Source organism: Aquila chrysaetos, chromosome 12 (genome assembly GCF_900496995.4).
Source record: "Aquila chrysaetos chrysaetos chromosome 12, bAquChr1.4, whole genome shotgun sequence".
Lineage (NCBI taxonomy): Eukaryota > Metazoa > Chordata > Aves > Accipitriformes > Accipitridae > Aquila > Aquila chrysaetos.
Window position 1 is genome coordinate 35,796,063 of NC_044015.1, and position 27,149 is coordinate 35,823,211.

A 27,149-nucleotide genomic window follows, 5' to 3' on the forward strand; every position below is an offset into this window, starting at 1 on the left:
TTAAGTGATTAAATTCCCATTCAACAGCGTAAAGCCAAGTAGACATAACATTTCACAGACAGAATGGGTTAATGTTATCAATATGTAAATGATAGTTGGATTAGGGAAAACTGTAGGTAGGGTTTTGTTTTGTCTAAAATTGTCAGATATGTAAACCAAAATCTGACAATTGGGTCTGATAAGACAACAGTTCAATTGCTAATGATTTTGCTGTATTCAGAAAAGCTGCATCTTTTCTCTAGTTGGCATACTAGAAACAGCATAATTAGAACCAGTCAGCATAAACCTGAGAGTGTAATACTAATGAAAAGTTCAGATCCTCCTCTTTTCTTATGCAATATGAACAGCAGAGCTTAACTTCAGGTATTTACATGCTTTAATCTTTAAGTCAATCGGATAAGTTTTGCTCTTCATTATGTGCATGTAACCACATCAACACCAATGGAACACACAACTATGAACAACTTTTGGCCTCTTCGGCCTGTACTGGAAATACTCGACTAAACTCATGCTTTTGTTTGTTGATATCTTATTTCCAGAGACTTCAGGCTGCTAATCTACAAACTATATTACAAACTTGACCAGTAAATTAAAACAAACTATTTATTGTGTATACCTCAAGTAAATACACAACTGTAAGAAACTATGACATCCTAAACACCACCAACTTGAGCTTATGCTATGGAAAACAAAGTCTCACTGTATACTGCAGACTATTTTTATAGTTAGACTTGCTTGTTAGTATATTCCTCACAAGTTTATTTTCAAAAATTAATCCTCTTGGGCAATGGAAAGCAAATGATGTAACTCTCCATTTTGACAATTGTCTAGAGAATTCGGTTAACTCCAGTAGCATTTACTGGTTTTAATACTAATGTTATTGTAGCATTTGCTTAGAAGTTATGTTGCAGTTACTGTTCAAATTAAATAGTTCATCAGGGCACTGGGAAGTCCAAATAGAACAGACTGAACTTTTGAAACTTGGAAGCAAACAGATTCAACAAGGCCTGGATTTTCATCAAGTTCTTGGCTTACAAACTGAGTAACAGAGCCACCCTGTGTGTGCTGCTGCCTATGAGCTGAGTAGGATTCCCTTTGTTTCAGTCCATGACATCTGGGTGTATTTCAGCAGTTCCGAGCAACTTCAGCTTCAGCGAAAAACAGTGAAACTGCTAATGTTAGAAAATGGGCAAAATAAGGCTCAACTACTAAAATGTAAAATTAAGCTGCAGCATCATTAAGAATAGCCCACAGAAATTCCACTCTTTTACTGGAAAAAAAATCCAAAAAACCAACCCAAGTCCCTCCTTTAAAGGATACCTATAGAGTCCTTTAGCTAACTCTGTGAAAATAAGAACATAATATAAGAATAGAGGTAGAGGCTCAGAATAAAGGTTCAAATAGCCCAGTGTCCTGTCTCCAGCACTGGCAATAGCTAGTAGCTATGGAAGGTGGTAGGAGTAGATAAGCATGTAGTGAGACTGCCCAGTGTCCTGTCTCCAGCAGTGGCAATAGCTAGTAGCTATGGAAGGTGGTAGGAGTAGATAAGCATGTAGTGAGACTGCCCTGGTGTACTTCCCAAACCTCTAATAATTTACAGCTCAGAAGTCACCTAGGCTGGAGTTGTTTAATTGGTGTGAGTGGTTGTTTTAGTCTAGACAGCTGATGAATGTGTCCTATAATATGTCCCCGGCTTTTGTCTTCATACTGCTAAGGTTGGAAACCTAGCCAGGGTGTGCTAGGGCTTGCCCCTGATCTTTGAACCAGGGTTTTCTTCCTGCTGATACCAAGCTGATGAAGCTGCAGAAGATGCTGCTGTGAACCAAAATCTCACTTTGTCTGGAAATCAGACGTGGCTGCATTCTGCACATGAGTCTGCTAGTTCACACATAGCTGGAATAGTCTCCTGACAACTCCTGAGAGCTGTCAAAAGTAGCAAAACACCCATCTGCTCTCTAAATTGAGGTCCAAATGCAGATCATGATTTTTGGGGAGCAATTTGAGTTTATTCTGCCAATTCTGGTGGCTACTTTTCTTCTACTAAATCAGTTCTCTGCTTCTTTCTCCATTTCTCATGGAAAAGAGAGAGCTGAGTAGGCTGAAAAAATAATTTCTGCATTTTCGCTTCCATCAGAACAAGGAGGAAGCAAATCCTTTAAGCAGGCACCAAAAAGGATTATTTTAATTCTCAGATAAGAAGAAAAAGACTTCTCCAATTTTTGGTAGGATAAACCTTGCTACCTTTGTCTCCCATCCTTATACAAGAAACAGTAACCCTAAAGAAAGATCTTTTTGGCATCCCAAATTAAGGGCAATATTAAATGAGGGATTATACTGTATACAGGGCTCCTCCTATTTATAAATCACTGGGAGTGATTCTAGATCTAAAGTAAAATGATTTGGCCTTCAATCCCAGAATGAGATACAAGAAGGAGCTGGAAACTGATTCTAAATTGACACAACTGAAACTTAGTTTTAACAGATACCCCTTTAATACTTCTAGCTAATGAAATAAAATGACTAATAGAAGCATTCATGGGACAGTGCTCATTCTATATACTTGTATTTTATGACTGATTGCTCAGCTCTAGGTCTCCTTAACCTTACTTTTATCCTCTCTTTCATCTCTTTAGATTTCCCACCTAGTAGCCTGAAAATTACCAGGGTGCTGATTTTGGCTGTGATAGCGTTAATTTTCTTCATGGTAGCTAGGATGGGTCTATGTTTTGGATTTGTGCTGGCAACAGTGTTGATAATACAGAGACGTTTTCATTACTGCAGAGCAGTGCTTACACAGAGTCGAGGTTTCTGCTCCTCATGTCACCCCACCAGCGAGGGGGCTGGGGGTGCACGAGAAGTTGGGAGGGGACACAGCCGGGAGAGCTGACCCCCACTGACCAAAGGGGTATTTCATACCATATGACGTCATGCTCAGCATATAAAGGTGGGGGAAGAAGAAGGAAGGGGGGACATTTGGAGTGATGGCAGTTGTCTTCCCAAGGAACTGTTAGATGTGCTGGAGCCCTGCTTTCCTGGAGATGGCTGAACAACTGCCTGCCGATGGGAAGTGGTGAATGAATTCCTTCTTTTACTTGGCTTGCATGTGTGGCTTTTGCTTTACCTATTAAACTGTCTTTATCTCAACCAATGAGTTTTCTCACTTTTACCCTTCCGATTCTCTCCCCCATCCTGACGCAGGGGGAGTGAGCGAGCGGCCGTGTGGGGCTTAGTTGCCAGCTGGGGTTAAACCATGACACATAGTCAGACTTATGCTTAAGTCTAATACATTATTTCTGCTATTTACTTGGACAAAAAAAAGAGAAGGAAAAAGGTATTTTTCCTCCAGATTTTAATAACACTTTGTACCAGACAGCATGGATACTGTTCATAACAGTCTAATAATATGCATATATTTTGGAACCTACTTGTGTATGTGTATACACTAGCTTTAAATACGGGCTTTGATATTGCTGTATCTATTAACAACAAATAAATACAGTGTATAAAGAAAAAATAAATACTCCCTACTGAAAATAAACATGGCATGTAATCCTTATGATTAGGGACACTACTCTTTAAAATATTAAATCAGTTCTTACCTTTTCCCTTGCTAAATTTGCTACACATCAAACTCTACTGTAAATAGTCTAAATTTTGTGAGAAGACAATGTATCTATTGCATTCTTGCAAAACGAATTGACTACAAAGAGCAAGTAACCTTATTTGAAACATATTAATAGGCCAAACACTATGAAAAGAGGTGATGGTGGGAAAGCTTTGAGAAAAGAGATTATGCTTATTTGCCTTTTTGTACCAGTGGGCTGCATACCACGGCTGCAGTGAAGTAAACATTCCAGTTGAGCAGCATTCCTCTGTATCTTTTCAAAGTCTCTGTGGAGACTAAAGTAGAAATCACTTATTTGCGGTTGAGAAAATAGCATGGACTTCTGCATTAAATTTTAAATAAATTCTGCCCACAGGATGATAAGATGCTTAAATCAAATGATGAGACGTTACCCATCTAAGCAATGCATTAGGAGTATAAAATGTGATTCAGCATGCTGTGAACTCTAAACTCTTGTACTCAGCAAAGACATCAGGCCTGTTGTTCTCAAGACTAAATTATGATTTGTTGTAAGTTTTATAATAAAATAATACTAAGATTACAGGGAACCATTCACCCTGCAAAATTCATTCCAGCATTTTTCTAGTTGCTAGATTGATTTCCAGATTACCAGAGCTCAGTCTGCATGCAGATGGAAAATAGCTCATATACCTGTTTCTTCAGTATAAAGGCTAAGCAAATCTTTTAATTCTTTTGGACTAAATTTATAGTATATTTAAGTTACAGTTTTTGTTAGAAGGTGCTTTCCCTATTAAATTTATATTGCTGTTAATGCCTTCATCTCTGAACACTGAACAATCTCAAGTGTGACACGGGCATGTGGGAGGAATTTTCTGCCCTCTGTGTAAAGGCAGCACAGATACCCACATTTCTAAATGGCAAAGCCCCTCAGCAAGTTCAGAAACTTACTTCTTGAAGAATGTTGAGTCCTAAAATGTCAGTTTACATCTATTGCAACTCCCGGATAAGGTTGTTATGTCAAACTGCCCTGCAAAACTGTAACCTGACTTTACTCTTTTATGAGACCATAACAAAATTAAAGTTATGTTATTGTTATAAAGCTACTCAAATTTATAATGCCCTTAAAATGTGTTTCTTTGTAGACCTTGTAACAGGATTTGGTCAGTGAGTCACTTGAATTGCTTAACTGAATACCATCACACCCTGTTTTTAACACACACTGCAACATCTGACAAACCTTTCCTAGTCCTGTAAAGTATCGGTGCCAGTTAGGTGAGTCAGCTGCGTCTTTGCTGCATCATCCTCCAGACATACAGCACTACTAGAGAGGATTAAATAACTACAGGTAAAATAAATCTTAGTTTCAGAATCATCTCTATTTTAAATGCAAGAGAGGTTCTTCAGCCATTTCTTAAATGGTACCACATTTTGGCTGAACACATTCCATGTGTTTTGGGGAAACGGCTCCAATATCGTAAGTCTCCAGTGCAGCTGTAAACATGCCATGAAAGGATGAGAATCTGGACAATAATAAGGCAGATCTTTATAATGTTCAGAAAGAAAAGTCCCTTCTCTTGTGAAACCTAGTCCAAACACAGCCATAAGCTATAAGTAGAAACAGAACAGGGACTCTGAGGCCTGAGGACTTTAATTCCATACAGCCTGTTGTAATTTGATTTCTTCTGGCGTATGCTAATATGGAGTCATTTAGAAGACTCAGAAAGGTCTGCTTAGCCCTCAACAAGGTTCCTCATCCCTGACCTAGACGAATTTATGACAATTCACTAAAATCAGAGAAAAACTAGATTAAAATGGAAAGGATTGGGAAAATGTATTGCTAATGGCCTTTATTTGCTGGGATCATACATGAATTGGCAAGAAAGGCCCAGGACAGAATTATTTGTTTGCCTCAGAAACACAGAAAACCAACTACTCTCTTCGTTCCACTGTAGTGCTGATTTTTTTTAATAAACATTTCTATTAAAAACAGTGACAGTATAATAAATCTATTCAGAAAATCTACTTATGATGGCACTTATGGGCATACTTGATTTAATTATCTTCTTTTAAGAATGACTGCTTGTAGGGTAAAGGTGATTCTCTCCCATCTATCTTCCTCTCTGTAACCCCGTAAACCAAACATAATTCTGAGGAAATAAAATAAAAAATGTTCAGGCTCTGACATTGTTCCTATTCTCAGTGTAGTCAGCATACGCATAGAGGGACTAGAAAGTACCTTTAAAGGACAGTAGGAGGAGACTGAAGATGACACAGAAGGCTTCATTTTCTACTTGATTGTAGCTTGTTAGTACATTTGTTACCCATTAAAAAAAAAATCAAATGGAGGAAATTTTTTCACAAAGGTACAAATAAAAGACATTACTTGCTACCAACAACCAGAAAAAGAATCATCCACCATCAGGCTAAAAGATAATTTCTTAATTATGATGATTACGTTGTCAGTAGTTGACACCAGTGACCTGATAGGACAAGAAATACAAAATGAAACGACCAGCCCGTTCCTGAAGCGGGAAAAGAAAAGGAAACAAATTGCATTTGTTCTCTTCTCAAATGGCTTCCTTATGTTCTACAGAAGCCCAAGCAGTTGCAGCTGTTGGGAGAAGCTAAAGCTACTTTCACTGCTTCCAGTCACACTCCTAGACACCCTTAAGGAAACCCACAAGCCACACAACTTCATCACTGAGGTTCTTCAACGTTGATTCAGCTATAACTTCAGGAAAATTTACAATAGAAAAGCATTTTCCTCTTAAAGAATCAGACTTTCAGTATACTCCTGCTTGTCATTCCCTCCACCCTGGTCCTTCACTGGTATTTACTCTAAATCAGCAGTTCCTTCCTCTTGGCTAGAAACCATACAGATTTAAACTGTAATGGCCAAAAAAACCCAGATGTAATTTATTGGACAAGCTTGGACAAAGGAAAGGAACACAGAAGAAATTTTTAAAAGTGCAGTGCGAGTTGGGATGTCCTGCAAAACACAGAAAGGATTGGGCATATCTGAGGTTTCCCCCTACATTCCTGTTGGGACAGTCTGAATACTCCAGAGGCTACTTTATGGGCTAAACATTGTGGCTGGTCGGGAAATCTGTGTGTGGCTGGGACGCTACAGCATGATAATTTAATTGAGGCCTCTGTGTGGCAAGAGAATGATGCTGGACAAGATTTTCAGCTGATGGAGCAGCATATAAAACAGAGGCAGCACAAGGTAACAGCTGCTGCTTTCCGTCCAGTTCTGTTGATGTCTTGTACGTAATTCTCTCAGATGACAGTAAGTACTAAATGTTAAAGAGGGTGACATACTAGTCTAATGTAAGTTTTGTAAAATATGGAGAACATCACAATAAAACTGTCTATAATTACAGAAAATAACAGCTCTTTGTAACTGTTCCAAATTGGATACAGATGGAACATGTTAAAGTAAACTAAATTCTTCTATTAAGGAAGTAACTTACTAACTTCTATTTTAAGTAGTTTATTCAAAATCATCGATGCTGATGATGTAACATACAAAGTATATAAAGGTAGGTTACATCACAGTTGTGGCTGATTTCAGTTTGTTGATTTGTTTATATGAACAAAAATGTTTGCACTGATCTTTCAAAACAATTTGAATGGGCACCTAGAATCTTTATCAGAAGATAATTAAGCCTAATTCCTTCAACAATGCCCTCATGAACCATATTCAATATATACTGGAGTAATCTAATATACACAAAAGACACATCATCCTGGCATGCAAAGAAAGTACATAAACCTATATGATATTGTATCCTGAATGCTGATAACAGACTATAATTTCTTATGTATTTATTTCAATTTGTGTGGGTTTTTTTTGAAAAACAATGATTCTCTGATCTCTGCCAAATTACGTAAAGAGAATATCCACACTACATTTCTAAAAGAAACCTTGAGATGAATTCCCCTTTAACACAACTTTTCCACCTACTCTAGGGCTTTTAAGGTTTAGCTAAATTGAGCTAGCTAAAATACATGCTTTTTCTAGTGGAGACAAGTCTTTGGCACACTTCCCTTCAAAAAAGTCAAAGAGAACAAAGAACTAGTAACATATTCAGCGTATGCCGAAGTTCAGCACATTCAGCCTCTGGCAAACCAAGGTAAATAGAAAGCTCTTCTGTCAAGAATTTCTCATTGAGAATGCTCTCCCTACAGACAGCCCTTTCACAGTTAAGCCAAGAGGGTTTTTGCACAGGCTCTTTGCATAGTTTCAACACTTGTGGTACAATACAGTCAAAGTAGTGATCTGAGATAATAAAGCTCCAGTCCAACTACAGCTTTAAATGGTAGTACTAGTAATGTTCTGGCACCATCTGATGTTTTTTGTTTTGCTTGCCTGGGTATAATCTCTAGGCAGCCACGCTTTGTTTAGTCAGTGAAACTAAAGAAAAAAACAGACTACTAAGGTCATATGCAGCTTGAAAAAGAACGTTATCAAAATTAACAAGCTGGGTTTCAAGACTGAATTGCGCATTAGCTAGATTAAACTGGTAACACCGCGCATAAACACACCACCAGGTGACTCCAAGGAGTATTATAAAGTCAGTGCCATAAATTCCACTTGGTAACAAACTAGTAAGCAATGTGACCTCTGAAATGGGAAGATTAATTAGAAATATGGAAGTATTTCTTATTTTCTAAAATCAAACACAGAAGCTCTGCCTTTGAGTGATTCTTTTTCACAAAAGGGGTAACTGGGGTGATTTTCTATTAAAATTAGCTAACTTAGTATATTGCATTGTTTTAAGACGCTAGACCTATCTCAACCCTACTATAAAGGGATTTTTATATTAAAATCATAAGAAGAAAAAATTGGGTTTGTATTTGGTTAAAAAAAGGAATAAGTTATTCCATGAATACTGTAAAGATTGGATGACAAACACAAACCTCACAGTAAAAGCACTATTTCTACTGCTATATTGTCGATCCCTGGGAAGGAACATGAGTATCTCTATGGGTCCTTTGAAGCTCTTATGTTAAAGTACAAGTGAAGTTAGGTACTTGTGTCAGAGAAGATCAGTGCCAAAGAACATGCCTTGCACTGAACAACAGATTTACAATTGTCTATAGCTCCTGGGGAATTCATTCCACATTCTCGGATCAGACCACAGGAAAGCTGTGTCCCATTTAAATAACACTTGCCCTTAAAATGTTACCTCCAGTCCTGAATGTTTTTTATACACCCTGGACCCTGGCCACACAGCGCCTTCAGGAAAAGACCCAGGCCCTTGGACTCGACTGGTAAGCCCGACAGGCACTTTGGACAGGCAAACCACAGAACGGCTAAGGGACAGGCACAAGAGCGAAAGAACGTAAAAGGTGCCGCGGTGCCAAGTATTTTAGGGAACAGGGTAACGCCCTCCCGCCCTCACACAACCGAAGCGCCAGGGCGTCGTGCCCTCACCACACCACTGCCACCGCGCAGCCCTCCCTCACGCCTCGCCCTCTGCCTCCCCTGCGCCGTGAGGGGAAGCCCCGCCACTTCAGGGACCAGGATCCCCCAGGCAGCACCCACAAATCCAAGTCCTCCCGACGCCCAGGCTCCTCTCGCCCGCCACTCTCCTCACCACAGGCTACCTCGCCCCCGCCCGCCTTCCCGTTGTCTTCCCTCGCCCCGCCCCGCCCCGCCCCGCCCCCAGCCGTCGGGCTGCCTGCCCTGCCCCTCCCCTCCCCTCCCCCCGACGCGCGTCCCCGCTGCGCGCGCAAACCACGCCCCTTCCCTGCCCGCCCTCCGGGGAAGTGTGGCTCCTGGCCCCGCCCCCTCGCTGCGTGCCCCGCCCCCTTCCCTCCTGGCGGCCGCCGTGTCGCTCCCCTGCTCCCCTCACCGAACGGGCGGTGTGTGTGGCGGCGGTGCCGGTTCGGTGCCTAAGATGGCGTCTATCATGGAGGGCCCGCTGAGCAAATGGACCAATGTCATGAAGGGCTGGCAGTACCGCTGGTTCGTGCTGGACTATAACGCCGGGCTGCTCTCCTACTACACGGTGAGGGGCAGCGGGCCGGGCGGGTGAGGAGCCGGGAGACCGGCTGAGGCGCAGGGTGGGGGTGGGGAGGGGACTCGGGGCGGTGTGAGTGCTCGGGTGGCCAATGGGGAAGGAGGAGGCGGCGGGAGCAGCCAATGGGGTGGCCCTGCGGGGAGATTTATCGGTGGGGGCGAGCGGCGTTGTTATTGTTGGCGGCCGGGGCGGGGGGAGGGGGCGGCTCCGGGGCGGGGTCGTTGGGCGGGAGCGGCCGTCGCCCCCCTGGCGGGGAGTTCCCTGGCGGCCGGTGGCTCCGGAGCCGGCGTCGCCGGCGGAACCCGGGAAGCCGTAGGCGGCTCCCGCCGCGCCCCGGGGCCTCGCCCCCACCCGCGGTCGGTGTGGCGACGCCTCTGCCCCGGGGGAGCGGGGCCGGCCCGCTCGCGCCGGGTGGTCCGCAGCCTTTCCCGGTGACGGGCTGCGGCTCCTGGGTCCCGCCGTCTCAGCGCTCCCCTCTCTGCCCAGCGGGAACTTGCTCTCGGCCTGATTCGGCCGCTCTGCCCGGGGCGACGGGCCCGCGAGGGTGTCGCCTCCCCGGGCGGCTGGCCTCAGAGACGTCTGCGCGGAGCAGCGATCTTCTCTGTCGCTTCTTAGCCGAGGGTCACGGGCACGTTGTCGCTGCACACGCCGAGTTCGCCGCCTCAACGGCGGGTTGCTTCCCAGTTCGAGACTGACTTTCCTCTTTCCGTTGAGGACTTCCTACTTTACAGCACGAACTTTTTAAGTGCGGTCGATTAAGAAACAGTGATGTTTTCCCTGATGCTTTTTAAAAATTTTTTATTTTATGTGTAACCACTGACAGATCCTGACTTGCTAGCTTGTTCGGCTTCTTATGTAAAAATGTGAATTAAGTTGCCAGTATTTTAACAGTACAGATTCGTTTTTTTCAGGGATATGCCCTTAAAGGAGAAGGCTAACTGGCTGAACCACTTGCATGCACAGATAAGTTTTCTTAGCGTGGAGCAATTACTATTAGTGTGTCAGTCTGGATAAAACACAAATTTAGCCAGTAGTCAATTGTAATAGATTTACAGCAAATAACCTGGAGTATCATGCTGTCTGTGAAGGTATATTCATACGGGAGCATTGCATATAAAACTTTTTTTCCATACATCTGGATTTCTAGCCCTACTAGGAGAGAGCTTATCTCTCCAGACCTAGGAGTTTATAAGGCTCTCAGCATAAAACAGTTACAGACTCTCAAACAATTTTGGTTCATGTGGGTTCAAAATCCCTCACCTGGGATATGGATGGAGAAATAAAAGTGCTTTTATAGTTGCTTTTTAATGGCTGTTCAAATGTCAACTGTTTGACCGAGATGAATTAGCGAGTGTAATCTAAGTAGAGGTCCAAGGTGCAAAGTCATTTAATGCTTAGCTACAGAAATAGAAACATTTGCTGATGACTAGTGCTTATAATAATAATTCTGGTTATTGCACTGACTTTCATTCTATGGTCTTCACCTGTGCAATAAAAATCAGTTCTTAAATTTCATTATTTCCTATGATAGGTGTCCCTACATATGCATGACACTTTTATTTTGTATAATTTATTATGTTCTCTGTTATTATAATGACTTTCAGTTCACAAATTTAAAAATCCTTTTTTTAACTACCTGTCCTAAAAAATTCAAGTTGGGTTCAGGAAATCAAATCATGTTCTCTGCTTTGTGTGCCTTTACCACTAAGAAATGCCTGCAGTTAACATTTACTTTGGAATGCTTTCCTTATCCATGTGCTGTCTTTTCTGCACATATGCCTGTAAAGCACTTGTTTTGCCAATCTGTAGACATCTGAATTCATTCTTATATCTAAGGGTGTGTATTGTGTTGAAAGACTGGCTGCCAGAAGAACTGGTCCTTCAGCACGCATGCTTCCTTGCATGTGCTGGCATGATTACTCATAGGGCTGTAGGGTCAGCTGGAGCATGGGTTTGAAAGATAATTCAGATCAAGTCCCAGTTGACCGCATGCCTCACAAGTACTAATATTAGCATTGAGAAGGTAGTGGGATACTGTTTCTTTCAGCTCTACCTTTAGTTTTAGAGTAGTAACTCCTGAATGGTAGTTTATAAGGCTGTGGTACGTAAGCAACTTTAATTTGGAATGTTAGCAGGTTTCGGGGCTTTATTTATGTGGGGAAATGGCCTGCTGTGATTCTGTATATGCAGACTTGTATTTTGAATTAAAGGCTTACCTATGTGATCAGGTACGTAGGGTCGTGTACTCTGTTCTCTCTGAGCCAGTTTCAGTCTGAAGCAAATAGTTGCCTTGCTCTGCTTGTGTAAGTGTAACTGAATGATTTTTGAGCCTGAAACTGGCCCTTCCCTGTGAGCGTAATGCATGGGTGGGGTAGGCTGGGATTGTTTCAACCTGGCTATATAGACGTGCAATCTGGAAACAGTTTTGCTGATAGGAGAGAGATTACAGTTAACTGATCAACTTTTAACTGCTCATCACCTCTCACAGACTTCTTAGCCCATTTCAACCCAGAAAGTTGCACATACAGGAAACACTTTCTCCAGTAGATCCAATAGCCAATTAACCTTTGGCAGAGGAGCCGTGGAAAACTGCAGGGTAATAACTTCTGATGCAGCTGAACTTTTCATCAGAGCTAGATCCAGAAATGTATGTTTCTTCATAGGTGTGTCCTTGCACTGTTTTATTTAGTCTTCTTTGGTAGTAACTTAAAATAGACTGCAGAAAAGTACCCTTAATGTGCGATAAACATTCAGAGTTAGTGTAGAATAGTATTGCACTTGTGAGGAAAAAAAAAAAAAAAAAAAAAAAAAAAGGCACCTGAATTAGTATGCTGTCTTTTGGTAAAATAAGTAGTTGTTAACCTAAATATGTTTTGGAGACATACATCAGAAGCAAATGAATTCAATTAAATTTACATTTCTGACCTAATTAGAACTTTCAAGGAGCAAGTCAAAAGATTTTACATCAGGTCTGAGTCAGCAAAAAAAAGAGAATTTAATGTTCACACTTATTTCTGTTTTCTTTTGTGTATTTCCTTCCTCTCTACTTAGTTGTATTGCAGTGAACACTAGTAGTACTACTTGCAAGTGTGAATGCAAATGCTTCTCACGTGCATTTCCAAGCTGTTTTACAAAGGTTTTCTACAATGCCAAATTGTTTGCTCTTTTCCCACTTCTTCTGTAGTTTGTGGGTTTTTTTCTCTTTCAGAATAGAAATGTACATCCTCAAATTTGCTTATGATTACATTTGTTTAAAGTTATTTATGAATTATATATTTCAGAGAGTATGATCTGGACTTGTCATCCATATATTTTCTTTACAAGGTTTTGCTCGAATAAATGATTGTCTGATATCAGTAAATGGTTACTTTTTTCTCCTTTTTTTTTTTTTTTTTGAAGAGCAAAATACGAAATAAATGTGTCATTTTGGATCAGTTTGACCAGTGGTTTGACAAATTATTTCTTTTTTCCCCCTCAATATTCTTTGATTTGTGAATCCACCAATGTATTCTCTTGAAGGTGTAGCAAATGTACATCTACTGAAGCATTGTGGTTTTTTCAGTGTGTAGTTGGCTGCATTGACAATATTTAACAGAAAAGTCTCGAAGCGGCTCATTTCTGCCTTCTGATGGCACAGGAGCTGTAAAGTTATTCTGTGAGCTGGATTCCAGCTGAAAAATAACTTTCTGCAGATTTATTTTTTCAGCTGAATTTGTTCTGTCGTTTGTTTTCTGCATGTCAGTATAAAAATATGTGTTGGCATTATACTGGAAGATAGCATGAAGACAAAGAAATGGCTAGGGAGAAAGAGGGAGTTGAACACAATTTGCTTTTTGTTTACGTTTTCTGGCAGAAGTGCTGTCTTAAATACACATCAGCTATAGCCTTGATTACCCTTGGGAATCCTGTAGAAATAATCCAGAGAACACCTCAAGGTTGAAAATCTGATTTAAATTATTGTTTTAAGTGTATTCTTTAAATAAATATTTTAATTGTATAATAAATTAAAAGCAGAACTGGCATAGCTATGCAAACAATGCTAAAACCAGGGCTAGTAGATAGGAAGGTCAGTTCCTTAAAATATTTTAAAACTTTGTGGATATTTGACATATGGTGGTATTGAAAGGAGAACTGTTCAAAATGTTGTAGACTTAAACAGCTGCCTTGTATAGTGAATGAGGGTTGCAAGAAAAAATAGGTGTGTATGACAACTCCATAGTGTGTATTCTTGAAATAAAACTGGGTGGCCTCCCATCATCTTAAAGGGTTCTTGCACCAATAAATGCCTGAAGAATAGATTTAAATGCTTAGATATTCTGTTGTCATTTCGTTAATCATTCTGTCAAACTACTTTTAAAAACATATGCTGGTTGAATGCTTTCAGAGGCAAAATCTGTGTGAAAACAGTTTTTAGGAGGAAGTAGTTGTGGTGGTGTAGAAATATTTTTCCCCTCATGCTTTTTAAAGATTGCTGATAGTTAGCAACTTCAATACTGGTTGTACTGTATTGAAGAACTGCTTGTGGATTGTACAATCCAGATACTGAGGGGGGGACTCAAATTTTGTAGCAGTTTCATGAACCTTTGGTGGTGAACTGAAAACAAATCTTGTTAACTTGATTTCAAATGATGCCTCTGAAGCTGGAGTCATGGCTCAGTGCCCCTATGGTAGAGACTTTCAGTTGAATGTGTTTTCCTGCTTTTTCCAAATACAGTTTCTCAAACAACAGCTGTGTGCAAAAATCCTAAGAAAACAGGAAAAAAACCCATCTGCTTTTGCACAAACATTCCCCTTAAGGTCTCTGCATTCCCTTCTCAGCTGAGGCGACACTTTTTCTTGTGATAACTTGATCTGCCATGTGCACTGCAAACAGCATAGTGAGTCTAATAAAACCAGACAAAACTATAAGCAGACTAAGTATAATAAGAAAAGGAATTCTGAATTTATGGACACAGGATAAAAACTATTGATTGCTATTATGCAACACTAAATTGAATTTTGTACATAGTTTTAGCTTTGTATCACTGGTTTTGATGCACTGAATAATTTGTTATAGGATTATAATTTAAGTAGTCGACTCCTCTTTGGTAGTTAGGTTATGGGTCTGGTTTTAGGTCTCCCAATACTTGATCATCACTTTGCAGTGCATGTCATTGGCATTTCTCATCCAATATAAACATATTGTGCCTCTTCAGAATTGTTCAAAAATATTTGATGGGTTAATTTTGTACTGGCACTGAACTGCATGTCGTCTGTCCTCTCAAAGCTAGCCATATTGTCTGCTCCATTAATCTGATGAAGTGAAGCTGGGTGCTCATGTAGGGTCTGGATCAAGATGGGTACAGTTTGGCACATCAGAAGAATACAGATCATGCGCTAACTGTGGATCCAAAGAAAACCAGTTCAGTACTAAATCTGTTCACTTACCTGCAAAATCTCATCTATTGCACATTTTTTATATTATCTTTTTTAGGTGTGCAAAATAAAACCAGTAGCAATCTAGAAGATCAATTTTTGTTGTTGCTGTTGTTAGATTACAACTTAGTTTAAGGTTTCTAGCTATTTAAAAGTCTTTCCTCAATGCAGGTCGGGAATGGAGCAGTTAAGCTGAGTCTAATGAGCTAATAAATTGTCAGGTGAGAGATATAATTTAATGAATAAGCTTTATTTAAAATAACTTAGAATTATACGGTATGAACTTATAATAGCAATTACAGTATGTAGAAATTTGGAAGGATCAACATGGGGATCAGATACCCAGTCCTGTTGCAGATATAGGCTGTTTAGTCCGTAGCTGTGCTTCTTGGGGAAGAGGCTGAAGAAGGGTCCTATGATTGTGCTGTATCTTTTACACCTTGATCCAGTTATGGCCTCTCGTGTATTAATTTCTTGTGGGATTCTATAAGCAGCGTAATGCTTTCCTATGTCAGGAACCATAAATTGTTGCCGTACCTTTTTCAGATATACATGGCATCTATTGGGGTTAAGTGAGCCCCAGTGGCATCCTCAGTTATTGCTGCAGTGTTTTGGTTCCTGCTGTATGACTGCATCCACAAAAGCCAAAGCTTTAGCTACAGGACAACATGGCTGCCCCTGTGCTCAAGGAGGTCCTCCTCTGAGACTGGGGTGTGCCTTGCAAGGGAGCTAGAGGAATGCTGGGCTGGGAACACCATGTAAAGTTGTTGGGTTTTATTTCTGCTTGGAAAATGAGGGTTGCCTTAGCATTTGATGAGAACAATGACTATTACGGAACGTGGTCCAAACTAAAGCTTCTCCTGTAGATGTAGTTAACTGCAAAAATCACTGTTTATAAATAGAGCTTATTCCATGTTCTTTATCCCTAACAGGAAATAAATGTCATAAGTGGTTTTGCTCATCTGTGTAATTACATTAGAGATTTCCTTGACAGCACTGTATGAATCAAAAATGTATCTCTTCAAGTTCTGTGTACTTCTGCACAAGCAGAATTTGTGCCTGAGAAGATTTGGAGGCAGACAGCAGCTGGGTTTTTGAAATCTTAAACTTTCTGTGCAACAGCTAAAACTCAAATGAAATAGTAGCAGTTCTAAACATGAAGAAGGGCTGGGGGCCTTTTGGGGGGGTAGGATTTTAATTTTGTTTTGTTTTGTTTTGTTTTAAATAGACCCAGGCATTATTTTAATTTCTCTAAGAATTTGTGGGTTACCTGAAATGCCTTATGTTAGTTAGATCAGTTCTGTATTTGATCAACTTCACTGTGTGGATGTGAAAAAGAAACCAATAAAGGCCATATTTTTGGGGGAGATACCTACATTCCCCCTGCACTAATACTGTATAGCTTTGTTCATTTTTACAAACTTTTATTTGAGTTTCAGCGGAAATTTATCTCATGTTGCTGTCTGCTTGTAACCTATTCAAGTCCATTATCACCAGAATCAGTACACTGTGTATTGAAAGTTTATTGAAAATGTCATTTTTTCTGGTTATAAAACTGATCACTGAAAAAAGATAGCTTCATATTAAAACCTTAAATAAAAAAAGAACGTAAAATGTGACTTTTTTCTTAGCCATTCAGAGATGTCTTTCTGCTGTATGAGATTTTGTTCAGTGAAATGGAACCATTCCTTAAACAGTTATGGGCTGGCTTTATTTATCCAAGAATACTTGACCAAGTATAGGACATATTGGATACCCATGCCTAATTTCAACCAAAGAGTAAAACATAATGCTCTAAGAGGAAGCTGAAGCTGTCTGAATTGTATTTTTTATAAAATCTTACTTGGTGTGGGGCAAATCCAAAATGTCAGCTGAGTTATGTTTTAAAGTATTCTCCTGCAGCAATCAGTAAAAGATTTGCTGTTTTCCAATGAGAGAATGCAGCACTATGTGCAATGATAGCTGCATGCTTTAGTGCACAGGGAGTTCAGATACTGGAATGGTAGGTGCTTTATTCCACTTAGGTAGAATGAATTAGATTTACCGCTTCATTATAATTGGTATTAACCAATTAAAGCTCTGTCTGAAGATGTCAGTATTGTAAGAATATAGGACCACACTCTGAACCTGTGATTTATCTTGCGAATATTTTTGCAGACTAAGAACATTGTAATGTTTAAACTTAACTTCCGTTCCATTAAAATGTGGTGTCCAAGGCCTTTACGGTATCTTTTGCAGTTGAGTTGATAGTCAATCTACACAGTGGAAATCAGGGTCGTTGGGATTCTGCCTTCCCTTGCACTGGGACTAGCTCTCATCTTCCCTGCACTTAGCTGGTTGAGGGATCTGAACTGAACCAAACCAAATATCTCTTCTGCTACCTTAGCTTTTTGTCTGATTTGGTTCCCTGCCTGTGCTGAGTACAGTGAGCTGGGAGTGCTTTGCCTGGCACGCCGGAGGGCCTGGGGTGTGTGATTCGGACAGTCAGACCTGATAGGTTTCTTTCAGCTGGTGCAGAGTTGCATCCTCAGTCTAGGTATTTTCTTTCCTGCTAAGATTATGCCAATATTTCTTCTTGAAACCACCAGAGGGAGTGATAAGCTCTCAGTAGTGTCCTCCCATTTTAGGAGAACTCTCAAGGCAGAGAATATAAAAAATAAAAGTGTACTCTAGTGAGGTGTGTCCCAAGTATATACAATATCTGATAGGAAACTATTGGAGTAACTTTGTTTCTAGATCCTTTCTTGGTTTTGAGCTTTAAAAAAAACAAAAACAAACAAACTTATAAAAAAATCTTGCCTATGTAGAAGTTTTCATTCAGGAAATCTACAATGAAATTATGTATCTGTAGAATACATTATGGATGCACTGCTGGTCTTTACTTCCATTTCATTTGGACCAGCTAACCTGTATCGATGTGAAAACAAGTAGATTAATACTGATGGTTTCTAACATTCAGAAGACAACTCTGACAAATTAGGGACTTAATTGAATGAGAGATCAGCAAAAAGCATTATTTGAAGCTCTGGCTGCTATATTTTTAAATTACTTTAGGTTATAGCACTTTCTGTGACTGCTTCATGCTTTCCTTGTAGCTATATCTCAAATATGTAACAGAGGAAGAATAATTTGTTGCTGTTAAGACTGATACTTCTCGTTCCCATCTTTTTCCACTGATATCAGTAAGATTTCATTGTCTAATAGCTTCAGTGAAAATAGAGCTGGTCATAATCACATCAATATATTGTCTAGATGGAGTTGTTAAGACACTGTTGGAAAGAAGTGGATATTTCAGAAGATGACAGCAAGAGAATCTGTTCATGAGACACCAGTGATTGCTGTGTTTTCGTGACCTGGGAGAAAGTAGTTTGAATATTTGGATGGTAAGAGAGAAGGGGTTGTATTAGACAAGACTACCTTTGGAGACAAGGCTACAATGGCATGTAATTTATCATTTGAAAAACAGAAAGTGTGTGTGTGTGTGTGGTTAAAAACCAGAAGATGTTTTGCATCTATCAGAAGACTGAGTATTTAGGGCGACTGAAATGTTTTCTTTTTTTCTTTATCTTAAAGAGTTTGTGTGTGTGCTACTAGAGCTTGCCACTATTGCCCAATTACACAACATTGGCAGAAAGTTACTGACAAATCTACCTGAGTCAGTGCTGGGAACAGCTGAAAGTTCAAGGTATCACAATTTCAAGCTAGAAATGAGGTGGCTGTTTAGAATTGCCTATTTGAGGGGTTGAGTTTTTTCCCCCTGGAATTCTCTTGTCAGTGCTTCAAACAGATACTAAAGAAGAGGTCCAGTAATTTAGCTGCAAGGTAGGCTAGTCTACAAGTTTGAGCACTGGTTATGGAGATAGGAATCCTGTTTTCTGATGTGGGCTCTTACCGCTTAAATGGCTATAAACATAACTTTTCTAACTGTTGTAATGAAAGCAGGCAGTACTATCTAGGAAGTAGACTTAGAAACCTGACTAAACATGACATTTGGATCTGTATGAAAAGCGGTATGAATCTGGGAAACTTTCTCACAGAGATATAATTTCATTTGTACAATTCTGCCTGCACAGCTGGATTTTGTTATATGGACACTTTTCTGAGAGTAGGAGAGAAAGGAGGAAGATGTAAATCAGCATACTGCCAATTTTTAATATTTTCTAATTCCTTTCTTCACTTCTTTTTACTTTCTATAAAGGTGTGGACTGCATCTTCTAAATATTTCTTCAAGGTATCTACAAAACTTCTTGAAGTGGGATATTGTATTCTTATTTTTTGAAGGATTACTTTTTCAGATGTGTACTTGCACTTTTCAGGTGGTGTACTTGCTTTTGTGTGAGAACTAACGTATTTTGTAACAGAAGTTGCATCTCATTTCATCAGTCAATAAAACATTATACAAAAATGCTTTATTCTTTTCTCAGTTGCTTTGAATAACTAACTTTCTCCTTGCAATTCTTACTGTATTTGTTAATCCAGTGATCTGCTTTTTTTCTGTTTCAGTCAAAAGACAAAATGATGAGAGGATCACGCCGAGGGTGTGTTAGACTCAGGGTAAGTGTTGTTTTATTCAGTACTTAATGACTTACTGTGTATCGTATGGCCTAATGGAGAGAACTGCAAGGAGACTTTTGAGGTTTGGGCTCTATTCCTGGCTCTGGAAAATACTGAAATAGTGAAAGTATTTAAAGAAAGGAGACACTGGAGGTCAAGTGACATGCTGGTCTAATTACATTCTATAATTTTGTATACTGTATAAAACCATTATATATTTTATACGTTGTATAAAGAACCATTATATGACAGAGTAAGATGGGTTAGTAGTAGCACACTATAAAGAAGTTGCTGTTTGCAGTTCTCATTTCTTTGTGTGTGGAGATATATATGTATATACATATATGTTCTGTACGTACAGAAATCATTGCAAAACTGCTTCCTTCTGTCCTTCTGATTTGCCTTTATTCTCTTACTGTGTCCTCCATTCTGCCAGTTTGGACACTCTTTAGGCCTGCCACTTGATTGTGCTTGAGCTTAGTGAAACAAAGGAGGACTGGAAAGGGAAGGAAGAAAACAGCAGGCAAAGTTTTTGAAATGTCAGCTGGCGGGCTACAAATTGGGGAAACAGAGATAAGAAGATGCAGAGTGGGAAAGCTGAGTGTTACCTGTTTGACGCACTCTGGCTTGGGACATTTAACCTTGAGTGCTGCTGTTGTAGCTTGATATGACAGTACTGAAGTGAGGTGGGAATGCTGTGATGTCCTTGCATATGCCCAGTTTCTACCCTGTGGTCATGCACGTACCAAAAGTATTTCCTGCACAAGTCCTTTTTCTATATTTTTTCCCATTCGTCATAGAATCTCTGATTCCAATATGCAGCAATCTTGTGAAGAGCTGGTGTAAATAGGGGGAAGGGATCTGGAGGATAATGGGTATGAATGGGAGCATTTTGAGTCTTGAAGTAAGAGAAGTATAGGAAAGGTGATCCGTGGTCTGACACACAATGTGATGAGTGTTGCAGCAGAACTCCACTTCTTCCAGTTATTCATTCCTTCTGTTGTTACTCCTTTCTAGTCTTTCTGTGGGCCTAGTAAAGGGGTACCTACAGCCTTTTGAGACTCATACAGAGAATCTCCATTCACTTGGATTCCAGATTACTTTTTTTTCACACTTTCCCTTGTTTAATGTATTGATATCTCAATTTACAGTTTTTTTAAGGGTAATGTAAACTCAAACCACTCTCGAGAACATGACATTCCCAAAGATTCATGAGGATGTTTTTTGCATTGTGCAGAAAAATTTAGTCTGAAAAACCATGCCTGCTTTAATAGTGTTTTGAGCCTGTCAATGTGGAGGTTGGCCTCAGCCTGTCAGTTTAGGAAATATTAAAAGTGAACAATCTGTTCAATATTGCATGATCTATCTTTATATGGATTTAACATAAAACAATCCCTTTTTCTTCCCCCATCTGCCACTCTCCCACCCCAAATTACTCTTTGGAGTTTTCTGAAGATTTGCTGACTCCCCCATCCTTTATCTGAAGCGTGTGGAGTTTTTTTGTGAGGCAGGAAGGAATCTTTCTTTTTTCTGCTTTTGTAAAGCAGCTCTTCTGGCAGATGACAGTGATACTGATAGCTGAACAGATGGGCTTCTGCAGTCTGAAATTCTATCAAAGAGGTTTTCTGTTTAGAGTAATTGTTGATTTGTAACTGTAGGTGTGAACATAAACAAACATGTAATTTAAGCAATTTAGCTAAAATACTTCCTTTTTTCTTGAATGGATTTTAAAAAGCTTGTTCCTCACCTTTTTGCTCTTGATACACGTTTCACAGGCCTGAAGTTTCATCTTCAAATTCTTCTGTTGACTATCATAGTGTACTTAGGAAGGTGTGTTCATAGAGGAATCTGTCATCTGTACAATGTTTTAAGTCCTGCTTAAGTTTTCTGGAATACACACTTAAACTTTCACACTCTAGTTTTTCTTTTAGTTGTTCACATGTATTATCTGCGTGACAACAGAATCATCTTCTATGCTTATGCTCAGACCCTTTGCCTCAGCATTGCAATTAGAGTGTGTGCATTTTATGCAGCTTTGTGCTGAGATCACAGAGAGTGATGTGCTCTTCCTCCTCCTCAGTTTCCTCCCACCACTTAGGATGGAGACAGGATTTAGCTGTCTTAGTCTGACCTTTTTAGCCTTAGGTTAGTTTTACCTATATTCTCTGGGGAGAATATCTTGGTCATGTTCTTGGTGTCTGACTTACAGATTTTTGATATAGCTGTGGAGGAGAATGATATTGTACAACTTGCAGTGATCTTCTGATTTATTGCTTAGCAAAACATGTACTTAAAGTGCCAGACATTTTTTATCTATTGGTATATTTAAACAACAAAATAATTCTGCCAAAATGAATCTGGCCCATCATGTCATGTCACTGGCATGCTGCATGATTACCAGATAATCTTTGAATGTAATGGCTAGTCATCTGGTTGTTGTTATGTCCTGGCACTAAAAGTATTCAGAATTATACTGGATTGGGTACACTTTTTAGGTGCCTTTTTTATAGTGATCACAGAGCTGTCCTTGAAAAGCCTATACGGAAGATAGTCTTTCGGAGAAGTGGTACACTTTTGGCAGTGGAGGGAAGAAAAAAACGTGTGGAGCTATTCTTTCCTGCTATATAGCCTTGAATTACAGATGGTTGGTGCTATTCTTAAACAGGACCTGTTCCTTCCACTCTGTCTTGTGGTGCCTGTCATAGTCCCAGCCACACATGAGCTGGTACCATTGGCCAGAAGCCTCATATAGGGGCTAGGAAGAATGTGTGTGAATAAGATTGATTCAGATCCCTCTGCCTCTAAGACTGTAACAAAACAATTCTTGTGTTCTGGCCAGCCTGATGTATACCTGAACCCCTACCCTGCAGTTGCTGTATGATACTTGGCTGAATGAAATGAAATACTTGTTGGAATTGACTCACAGTGCTTGTACTACTGTTAACTTGCTGTTCACTCTGACAGTAAGGGCAGAATTTACTCTTTAAATATGCACACCTTCCAGTGATGTCTGTCTGTTTTGTGGGAGGGGGAAGGATAAAACAGATCCTGATGCTGTGTCTCCTGGAGAAGAAGAGAAACTGAGTAAATCCACTGGTGATTTTTGAACTAAATGTTATAATTTGTTGGAGTTGACAGAGGCCTGGAACGGGTTTTTTTTCGGTGTCTTCTCCTGGATGAAACTGTGTTGTTTATTAAGTGTTTGGGGGGTTAGGAATGAAGATGTGGATAGATTTGTAAATAGCTAAGCACAGATGGCCTTTAACTCTATAAATTATTTGCATTTCCTTCTAATAATTCATGAGGGATTAGAAGACAAAGCTAGCTGCTTTTGATATATCCTGATGACTTATTGTTAATATTTACTTAGGGACTGAAAATTAGATCATGCAGTGTACCAGTGACATGATGGACCAAATTCATTCTGCTAGAATGATTTATTTTTTTTATAGACTAGTAGATAAAATCAGGTCAAGAGCTTCTTTTTGTAGAATGTCTATGAATTAGTATTTTTATACATGGAAAGTACTTATAAAATATTGCTCCCTACTCTTCTTTAAAATATAAGTTGGAATGTAGTAGAAAACTGTTTACTATAATGATGCTGCAGCATAAAGCCACCTCCTTTACAAAAATAAAAGATGCATATTATTATCATCTAGAAAATCACAGTTTTACAAATAATTACTGTTTTTTTCTGCAACTAAAAATTTATTATTTTAAAGAACTGACTTGCATCCTGTGACTAAATAGAGAATCTTTCTGTTCTTTACTGTATTCAGTTTGCTTCCAATTTGTCAATGCTTTTTAAATTCCAGTGGTGTAGTGATAGAGTGTATGCTGCTGATGTCACTGCTTGCCTTATCAGGATTTTGTTCTTTGTTTCACAGGGAGCTGTGATTGGTATAGACGATGAGGACGACAGCACCTTCACAATAACTGTTGATCAGAAAACCTTCCATTTTCAGGGTGAGCTGAAAGAAGAGATTGTTTTTTCTTATAATAGATTCCACTTGTATTTGATGGATGATTTTAAATGTTTGGCAACAGAACAGCATGAATGAGCACACTGAGAACATTCTGGATCCAGGGGTGCTGCAGGTTAGGCAGGGATTTACATCTGCAGTGGATACATATGTGCTACAAAGAGACTGTAGCTCTGGCAGGATTTGGAGATTAAAAACGTAAAGAATAAATCACTCAAGGGGAGAAAGTAATGGGCTTCTGCTTATGGGTTTCGCTTACAAAATGTTTCTGATCTTCGTTATCAAGATACAATTATGCATTTCTGTATGAAGAGAATCAAGACTGGTCTGAAGGTTGCAATTTGTATCTAAATAGAACTTAATGCTCAATTATGAGGAGACTAGAGGCAACATTTGGCTTAAAGGTGGAGCTTTGCTTCAAGATTTACCAGCTTGCATTCATTTCATCTACATTTCTGTGTCTTGTCTGCCAGTCACCATTTCTCTGCTATTATCCTTTTATTCACATTTACTAACACCAATGCCATCTGCCACTGCTATGTTTCGTCATTGCATGCTATGGTTCACCGGTAGAAAGGGTAAGGTACTATATAATTGTTATGTACTCCTTAAATTATTTTATCTGCAGCAGTAAGACTAAATACTGTGATAATATTGACTAGAGAACTTCTCTTTTCTGAATGTTAAAATCCTAGGGAAGTGTGATAAAAATATTTTTCAACTAACATTTGTTAGTCCTTTTGCTTTTCCTCTAAAATGTAGTGACTAAATCATTTAATTGCTTTGCATAGAGCTGGAAACTGTTAATATCGAAGAAGCACATTTGCATTTAAGCAGTCAATTTATATAAACTAGAATAATTCTATAACCTGTATTGTACTGTACATATTTTTAAATCAGTGATTTGGAAATCATTAATACTGCTGTGTTTCTGAGAATATTTCTAATGATAAATATTAATTGTACACCATATTGTCACTGGCATCTGTATTCCTTGTGCTACAGTTCTTCCTAAATGCTGCTGCTGTACTCTGGCTTTTCACTGCATTAAGCCTCATAAACATACCTTCATAATGCTGAGCTCACAGTAATACTTAAATCTACTGTTCCCAAGGATAACTGATAAAATGCAAGCTAATTGCTAATGCAGTAATGGAATGCCGTACTATGGCAGTCTTTCAGTACTATGAAGCAAAATACTGCTGAATATTTGAGAACTTGATACAGGTAAATCTAGAAATCTCTCATCTTTAGTTACTAAGATATAGCTTTTTAAATATGTCTTATTTGCAGTGGTTTCTTATATGCTATGTTCTCTTTTGGGTAGTCAGATGTCTTAAAAGAAGACTGATAGTATTTGACACAAGTAATGTTCTGCTTTAAGTGATATTGATAATTTTTGAACATCAGTTTTGTCACAAAACATCTCATGCCTTGTCATCTCAATTTGTGTGCATTTCATATCAGGTCAGGATTTGTGTATGCTCCTTTAGTGTAGAACTAAGATCTTGTACACTATTTTCTGTGTTAAGCTTTTTCTGTTAGCAGATTATAAAGATAACATGCCTGATAACCAGCAAATTGTAATGATACAAGCATAGCATTAATATATGTGGCTGTAATGCGACGAATGTAAAAAGACAGGTGAGATATTAGTGCCAGGATATTTCAGTATAAAACAGCTCTGTGGAACTATATCTGTAGTTCTTACAGTCACTGTAAATGTATACTCACCTCATGCAACCCTTATGTCATATATATATATATAAAATGTTTGTTCATTATATGAATTTAATTCAGTATTACACAGGCTTTAAATTACGTGAAATATAGGTCACTATCAGTCATGAATGGTGAATGGGTAATAATGTAAATACTACAAAATGTATTCTTAGACCACATAGGATATGTAGAGCAGATTCTGGGAATAATCCAAAAAAACATACAGTATTCCTAACAATTTCTTTCTGAGATTTTTTTTGTACATGATCCAGATAGAGCTTTTGTTCTGTGAGATAGTCGTAGCTATAAATAGATTCACCCTTTATAAAAGAAGTCTTGTATAAGAGAAAACTGCTGCAGAAATGGCAACTTTTTTAAAGATACAATCTCTTCCTTCCTTCTCACTGCCTGCCTTCATTCTCAAAGACAGCCAGGGATCCAAAAACCTGCAGCCTAGTTGGGAAAGTGGCAGAACTTTAAAAATACCAAGATTTCAAAGATCTGCTGACCTGTGCCGAAGTTAGGGTCCCATCTGCAGTGGAATGGTTTCTCTTTCAGGCCCCAAAAGAAACATGTTTTCATGTACTCAGACTTTAAGTACTGATTGTGGAAGACTTGAATCTTCTTTGGCCTCAGTGAAATTTTGCTGGCAGGCAGTGATAGACTTTGAATTTGGGAAAAGAAGGAAAAACTTCATACTGGATTCATTAATTATTTCTTAATGTCAGTTGCTCAAGAGTGCACATCTGTCTAACACTCTAGAGATGTAAGTAATGAGACGAAGGGTAAATAAGTCATTTAAAGACATCTGATCAACTTCTCACAGGGATATTGTTCCCATATGTGTGTGTATGTGTATAACTGAATTTCTGAAGTCCTAAGCCTTCAGCATCTCCTACTAAGATCTGCCTGTCACTGGATCTTGGTAAATTCTGAGTCTTTCCAGTGTGTAGTTCATATTTTGTTGCTGCCTGTGACAGTATCCCTCTATTCTGTTTGTAACTGTGCTTTCTAGTGGCCATCCCTGTATTGAACATTAGTAAAAGTTAAAAAGTTTTTATTACAAAGAAAATATAGTCATTGGATGACGACTGTGTATATATCAAATGGTATCCATATACTTAGTATCTGGGTATAAAGGAAAGAAGTGAGTTGAATAAATATGGGCAATAAACCAAACAGGATGTTTTGGTTTACTGTCAGCTTAACTTTAGCTCTGCCAGAGTGCCCAGCAGATTTTTCCCCTTTATTTTATTGTTGCATACAGCTGTATTCACACTGGAGGGGGAAGGAAGGGGTAGGATGTCCACAGAAATTTTAAAATAGATTTAAAAGTAATGTATTTCATCTCCCAATTGGTCCTTGTTTGGTCATACTATATATCCAGTTTCATGGCTTGATTCTAAGGCTTCTGAATTAGGTAGATCTCAAAGCACTCCCTCAGGGGTTTGTTCAGATTAGATGTAAAAATCCGTTCAAGTTGCTGCAAGACATTTGGGATAATAGTCTTAGTCTAATGTACCTTCCTGTCAGGAAGCTCGCTTTTGATATATTTTTTTCTTGCTGTAATACATGTCCCTGTTCTAAATGTTCTATAACCTTCAAACACTGTGGGTTGGTTTTTTTTGTTGTTGTTTTTTTTTTTTTCTTTTAACATCTTCATATCATCACCTAGCTATAAGCTCTTTCCATTTGGAAAGTCAGTTCTTCTATCATCTGTATCACTTAGCTGCTCTTTCTGCTCACTAGGATGCTCCTGGCTTAAATTCAAGAGTGGGAACATGATGTTCAAGACAGTCCAGCAAGGGTATTGTTGCCTTCTTGATATTTGAATTGCTGTCTAACCTGAAGCAATAA

At 39.1% G+C, this 27,149-nt stretch overlaps 1 protein-coding gene and 1 long non-coding RNA gene across 5 annotated transcripts in view; one reads left to right on the forward strand and one right to left on the reverse strand.

The window, feature by feature from the left end:
- Window positions 1-206: 206 nt before the first annotated feature.
- Window positions 207-5,891, reverse strand: LOC115349128. Its single transcript, XR_003926006.2, has 3 exons — window positions 5,823-5,891; window positions 5,634-5,733; window positions 207-1,172 (listed from the first exon to the last, which is right to left on the reverse strand). It is a non-coding gene; the product is annotated as an uncharacterized LOC115349128 (long non-coding RNA).
- A 3,504-nt stretch (window positions 5,892-9,395) lies between these two features.
- OSBPL9 (oxysterol binding protein like 9) overlaps window positions 9,396-27,149 on the forward strand; it is a 64,985-nt gene continuing 47,231 nt past the window's right edge. For 2 of the 4 annotated variants that reach the window (XM_030032937.1, XM_030032938.1), the window contains exons 1-3: window positions 9,396-9,603; window positions 19,534-19,584; window positions 23,475-23,553. In XM_030032937.1, the coding sequence (XP_029888797.1) occupies window positions 9,493-9,603; window positions 19,534-19,584; window positions 23,475-23,553 (241 nt within the window). In that variant the 5' untranslated portion in view covers window positions 9,396-9,492. Of the gene's footprint in view, window positions 9,604-19,533; window positions 19,585-23,474; window positions 23,554-23,587; window positions 23,975-24,048; window positions 24,149-27,149 lie in introns of those variants that run through there. The other 2 variants (XM_030032940.2, XM_030032939.2) reach the window with 2 other exon arrangements.